Genomic DNA, 6,402 nt, shown 5'->3' on the forward strand with positions numbered 1-6,402 from the left:
AAAGAGAGCTCATGAAAAAATTAGTTCCCTACCTATATATAGGCAGGGACTAAAAATTAGAATAAGATTGTAAAATAGTAGCCAATAAAATATAGTAATAAAATATAGTGTAAACTTAAAGAAGTAACATTTTACAAATGACAAAAATAAGCATCAATGTAAAATTAATCTATATATTTAAAATAAGAAATATAAAACATTTAACTCTATATTTGGAAAAATAGATAGAGATAATTAATATTGTTTAGACATTTATTTGTGAGGTGGAAGATAAAAATGAACTTTTTTTTTTGAAAAGTTAATCCACTTGTCACAAATGTGGAAAAGGTAAAGTTGTAATTAATGCACTCATTAATGCATGATAGACTTGTTAGAAATTTTATTTTTTTTGTTAGAGAAAATTGAATTTTCAACCTACCAAAAATAGTATGGTCCAATAGAATGAATGAAAAATGTGATTTATAAAGTAAAGAAAAATTAGAAAAAGATAAAAACATTTGAAGTTTCTTTTAATCTTTTAAATCTTATAGTGATTATTCAATTGAATTGAATGATTTTTAGCATTAACTAATAAGAATTATATAGAGATAGAATTATGGTTTAGCTATTTAGTTTGCTATGTTTTCATAAAAATAGTTTATATATTAATTTTACTATTTTAATTAAATTATAATTGACAATTGATAGTAATTAAGATTAAGATTATAGGTGAGTAATTATAATTATTATTATTTTGGACAAAAACACTTAGGGCCCATTTTACTGTAGGAATATAAAAACGGGAATAGGAATACCTATTCTGGAATACTTATTCTTGAATAGAAAATGGGGTTACGTATCCCTGTTCTTGTTTGGTTCACCCAAAATTTGATGCGGAATACACGGACTGAAAAATGTATGTTTTCTAAAATGAAAAAAATTGGAATAGGAATACGTATTCTTATTCCATCTATTTTGGTGGATTAACAAATCCTCATTTTTGGGCCAAAATTGGAATACGTATTCTAATTTTATTCTTATTCCAATTCTGATTTAGTGCATCCAAACAAAGAATTCAAAATTTTGAGAATATGCATATGCCTATTCCACTTGTATTCTCGTTGCCAAACGGGCCCTTAAAGATATAAAAATTTAAATCTTTATCTTTGTATTTTTTGTTCATCAAATATTTTAAAATTATTATACAAAACTATAAACAAAATGATTTCCAACTAAATTTAAAACATAGGTAAATAAAAATATTTTCAAATTTAGCACTATAATTATTTACATATTTACCTCATAATATATATTGCCAATAAAAATTATTATCAAATTTTGAAAATTAAAATATTATTATTGATGTATTCCCAGCTTACATTTAATAATTGCTAATTTTAAATGAATATCATTAACAAAAATATGAGTAAATTTAATTTTATATATATCTATATATATATATATATATGTCTAAGTTCTTAGAGAAAAATAATTTTTGACTACGAAATTATAATTGCTACTTATAATACCTATCCTTTAACTCTTGCACAAGGCACAAACTCAAGCTTTCCTAAAGATATTGTTCATACAATACTTTTCAATTATATATTAAGTTATTAATATTTTCTAGGACCATGTTATAGTTTTTATATTTTGTATTATATATATATATATATATATATATATAGGAAGAGGACCTGTATAATAATAAACACCTCAACAAAAAATTGTGTCGGCATATTTTTCATATATTGAAACATATATAAACTAATAGAAACATCAGTATTGTTTAAGGGAGAAATCGGGGAGGGCTATTTTCTGAGATAGCCCGTGTTATATCCATCCTGAAATACTCCGTTTTTGGATGCGTGGTTTTCATTCTGAAGACACAAAAACGTGGTATTACCAAATGCGGTAAACCTGAGAAAGAGGGAGGACTCGTGCAGCAGATTAAATTGTACATTTAACTGACTCCATTAAACCAACTACTAAACATCCACTTCCTTGTGAGTCGCAACAAAACTTGCCTTGTTAAGCGCCCACTCATCTTCCTTCAGCACTCATAATTCTCTATCAGAGTAATAATTAGCCTGCAATTATAATGATATCAATGGCTTCTCTACCTCATCCCAACCTGCATATGAAGAATTTGGTGTTCTTGGCCTTCAATTTGTTGATCATCATCACAGCTGTTGAAGCCCATATAATCAGAGGAAGCAATAGATATCTGAGGGCTACTTCTACAATATCTCTGGATGCTTATAATACAAATTATATTGCAAGAAACTTTGATGTACAAAATTATGGTGCAGTGGGTGATGGAGCACACGATGACACTCAGGTTCTTCTTTTATTTACTCTCTTGATATTATATCTTATTTACTGCCATTTTAACTGTTTATATCTTCACTGACAAGGAATCTAAAAGCTTACATTTCTTATTGATATGATTGTAATGATTTTCACAGGCGTTTCTTGATGCATGGAATGATGCTTGTAAAGCATCCTCTGCAACATTGCTTGTGCCAGGTGGCAAGACTTTTCTGGTTAACAATCTGGACTTCCAGGGACCCTGTCAGCCTGGCTTCACTTTTCAGGTTTAAATTTTGAATAAGGATTCAAAAATGTCTGGTCTAATAATAATAATAAAACTTGATGTTTTATTTTGTGGAAAAATATGTGGTACTGTCAATTTGCTCACTGATTGGAGAATATGGCAGTAATTCAAGCAAAAACTGATGTTTTCCAATTTTTGTGTAGGTTGATGGAATGATTGTTGCACCCGAAGATCCCAGCAGGTGGAAAAACTCATATGTGTGGCTGTTGTTTGAGAATCTTCAGCAATTTAATTTGACAGGGAAGGGAATTATTGATGGTAAAGGAAATAATTGGTGGGGAAAACATAAAAATAGACCAACGGTTAGTAACCTATTACAATGGTAACCTATAAATAGTAACCATAGAGAATATTGGTTAATGTCATATAATTAATTTGATTTCATTTGTCCACAGGCCATTCATTTCAATAATGTGAAAGGGAGTGCAGTGAGTGGGTTGAAGGTGACAAACAGCCCTATATTTCACCTTACGTTGACAGGATGTGAAAGTGTGGAGATTGTGGGTATTTCAATTGAGGCACCAAAAAGAAGCCCAAACACTGATGGAATTGATACATCCCGATCCACAAACATTGACATAAGAGATACCATTATTGGAACAGGTAGATCAATGTGTCAAATATTAAATCATTTAAAGTTTCTTATTTTTGAGTTTGTAAAGGTCAGTTGTTTGAAAAGATCTTTTTATACGACCCATCAATGTTAATCTTCTATAATTATAATATAAAACATTTCATGTTATAGATTGAATAACAAGCTGTTTTGAATTCAATAATAATACAAGAGACAGTTTTTCTTATTCTTTAATATAATTTTATAAGATAGTAGAGGGTATTTGCCAAGAGATGTGTATGGATGAATTTATGATGATATGGAAGTGCAGGAGATGACTGCGTGGCGATAGGTGATGGGTCTTCAAATATCAGAATCACTGATATCACATGCGGTCCAGGCCATGGAATTAGGTCATTTATTTGCATTTCCGTTTTAAAAGTTAATAGTAGTTTCATGCTTGAGTATTATCAATGTATTTGGTATGAGAAATTGTTTATATTAATTGTTTGCATCATGTTCAGATTGTGTGGTGATAGCTTAAAGATCACACACTAAGCTTCATTTCAAGAACAAAAGTGTTAAATAGTCAAAATTGACTTATTTTTTCTAACTATTGTGTATGCAGTATTGGAAGTCTTGGAAGAGGAAATAGCAAAGCAGATGTCCATTCGATTCAGGTGAAGGGCGCCAAGCTGAAATCAACAACGAATGGATTGAGAATCAAAACATGGCCGGTATTATAATTATCATTATTTTGAAAAAATTTACAGTGAGAAATGCTGAGGATAGATGAAATGCAGAATTAGAGTAAAGCACAAGCATGAAAAGAATGGTATTTTTATGAGATTTTATGAAATGCTCATTGACAAAGTCTCTATGATATAATATGATAGGGAGGTTCTGGAGTGGCAAGCGACATAACATATGAGAATGTAGAGATGGAAAACGTGAGAAACCCAATAATAATTGATCAGTTCTACTGCAACAAGGCTGAAAATAGGTCTGCCTGCAACTCTCAGGTACAATAGTCAAATCATGTGATAAGCATAGTTTTGGCTTTAATAACTGATATCTGTTATTAAGAAGTCACCTCTTTTCCTTTTGGTGCAGGGCGGTTTTGGTTCTGCTGTGAAAATAAGCAATGTACAATACAGCAATATAAAGGGGACATCAGCAACAAAGGATGGAATTACATTGAAGTGCAGTCAAGAGGGATCTTGCACAGATATAAGAATGGATAATATAGAATTGGTATTAGCAGAGTCAGGGGCGATAGCCTTGTGTCATGCCCAACACGCACAGGGTACCATTCCTTCGGGTTGTTTGGGTAACCACATTGCCAAATGAAGTGCCTAAACTTCTCATATTTGATGATATTTAACAAGTTGAAACAACACTAGTGGAAAAATATGTACTTTAGGATAGTCAGTCAGTGTTAATAAATTCCCATATTTCTTTGCCAAAGAAAATGCAAATATAAAGGCCCCTACAATTTATTTTTCTTGTAAAGTTTCATCTTTGAGTTCTACCATTTTCATGGTGTACTTCAATTTCAAAATCAATTTATTTCTTGAGTTTATTAAATTATTAATTAATTTAAAATCTTTTTTTTATTTATTGAAATCTTTTTTTGTTCAAAAATTAATATAATTATCTTTAAATTGTAGCATAAAGAAATTATTTATTTCGAAAATGTGTCTTAATTGAATGATCAATCAAACTTTGTGAATGAAAAAAATTATTGAAACACAAGATGTTTAGTGGCTAGTAAGATCAGTGGTGGTCAATATAAAGATAAGAAACTCGGGCCAATATAAAGTGGAGGAAAAAATTTACAATTCAAACAAATGTTAATTTTTCATTGATGTCAAATTGATTGATGAGACATATTGCTACCTAATCTAAATGACATATCTATTTGATTGATGAAGAGGATTTGAGAAGTCTCTCATAACAATATTACCTAGAGGAAATTTTGGATTATGAAAAGGAAGTTACAATGGACATTTGGTTAGATAGACTTTGATAAAGTAAAGTGATTGTTTATGTCAAGAAAGCTAAGCCAAAGCAAAGTGATTGTTTATGTCAAGGCTGCTTAGCCAAGCCCAGCAGAAGTATAAAATACAGTTAGTGTTGAGTAATGCTAGTGTTAACTAAGCTATAGTTATTACCGATAAAATCTAGTGTTGACTGAGCATTAGTATCGACTGAGCAAGATAGTTGATGACGAGCCAAAAAGATTTACATCAACCAAGTATTTTAGTGATGACTAAGTGCCAGACTTTAGAGATTGTTGAGTGTAATGATCCCATCTTTTGGCCTTCATGTTTTCTAAAGTCTAAGTGGAGAATAAGAAAAAATTAAATTAATTTCTTATAAAGTCATTAAATAAATTAAAATTAAAAGGTGGCTTTATATTTAATTAATTAAATTAATTATTGTATTACAAAGGAGATGCGTCTAGAGTGTGTATTAATTATTGGAAAGGTGGAAGCCTCTAGAAGCACAATTAATTATTGCAAGAGAGGAGTTTCTAGAGAGTGCATTAATTATTGGAAGGGGGAAGCTTCTAGCACTTGCAATTAATTAATGTTTTAGTTCTTTCTAGAAGGGTGAAGGAATAGGATAAATAGGGGTGAGAGTCTCATCGTTTAGCATGAGATTATTGTATCGGATGATTATGACTTGCATTTGATAAGAGCTTGAATGTGTGAATCACCCTCTTTTTTTGGCAATAGAGGACGTTCATTCTCTGTTGTAACATTCTAGACATCATTCCTTAGGGTTTGGCCTTTGGAATACATCTCTTTGTACTTGATTGCAACATTTTTAGAATTAATATAATTTTAGCAGTTGATTCAGCTTTTGGGCATTCCTGGGTGTCTATTACAGTGGTATCAGAGCTATAAGTCTTGCCATCCTGTGGAGATCATATTGATAGCCGGATAAAGATGTATATTAGTCTAGATCAAGATGTGATGTTTAGACAATTATTGGGTACATTAGAGGAGAGGTAACGTATGCAACAGGAGCAGAATAGGCGAATGGATATGATGTTAAAGCTTACGGCTAGACAGATGGGCATCAACATTGATGATTTGTGTGTTGCTCCAGAGCAGAAGGTAGTCGATTTCTCAGGTGAGATCGAGACACGTATAGAGCCAGCCAGCCATGATGTTGGTGATGTGGGCATTTCGGCAGAGTCAGTAGAGACATGCGTGCAAAGTCAGGAGACCACATATGAAGCCTT

At 31.3% G+C, this 6,402-nt stretch overlaps 1 protein-coding gene across 1 annotated transcript; it reads left to right on the forward strand.

The window, feature by feature from the left end:
* Window positions 1–2,080: 2,080 nt before the first annotated feature.
* On the forward strand, window positions 2,081–4,499 carry LOC149571819 (polygalacturonase-like). The gene is made up of 8 exons (XM_089809969.1): window positions 2,081–2,320; window positions 2,448–2,576; window positions 2,740–2,898; window positions 2,992–3,199; window positions 3,481–3,562; window positions 3,778–3,886; window positions 4,046–4,171; window positions 4,263–4,499. Exons 1-8 carry the CDS (start codon window positions 2,081–2,083, stop codon window positions 4,497–4,499), a joined length of 1,290 nt encoding a protein of 429 aa, XP_089666095.1.
* Window positions 4,500–6,402: the final 1,903 nt, after the last annotated feature.

The sequence above is a fragment of the Cupressus sempervirens genome, chromosome 2 (genome assembly GCF_028749045.1).
Source record: "Cupressus sempervirens isolate cs-2001-9-10 chromosome 2, ASM2874904v1, whole genome shotgun sequence".
Classification (NCBI taxonomy): Eukaryota; Viridiplantae; Streptophyta; class Pinopsida; order Cupressales; family Cupressaceae; genus Cupressus; species Cupressus sempervirens.

Excerpts from the sequence above, each read along its gene's own strand:
- LOC149571819 (XM_089809969.1), top strand. The coding sequence starts at position 2,081 with ATGATATCAATGGCTTCTCTACCTCATCCCAACCTGCATATGAAGAAT. Across the intron at positions 2,577-2,739 it reads AGCCTGGCTTCACTTTTCAG|GTTGATGGAATGATTGTTGC; the intron begins GTTTAAATTTTG and ends ATTTTTGTGTAG. Across the intron at positions 2,899-2,991 it reads AACATAAAAATAGACCAACG|GCCATTCATTTCAATAATGT; the intron begins GTTAGTAACCTA and ends ATTTGTCCACAG.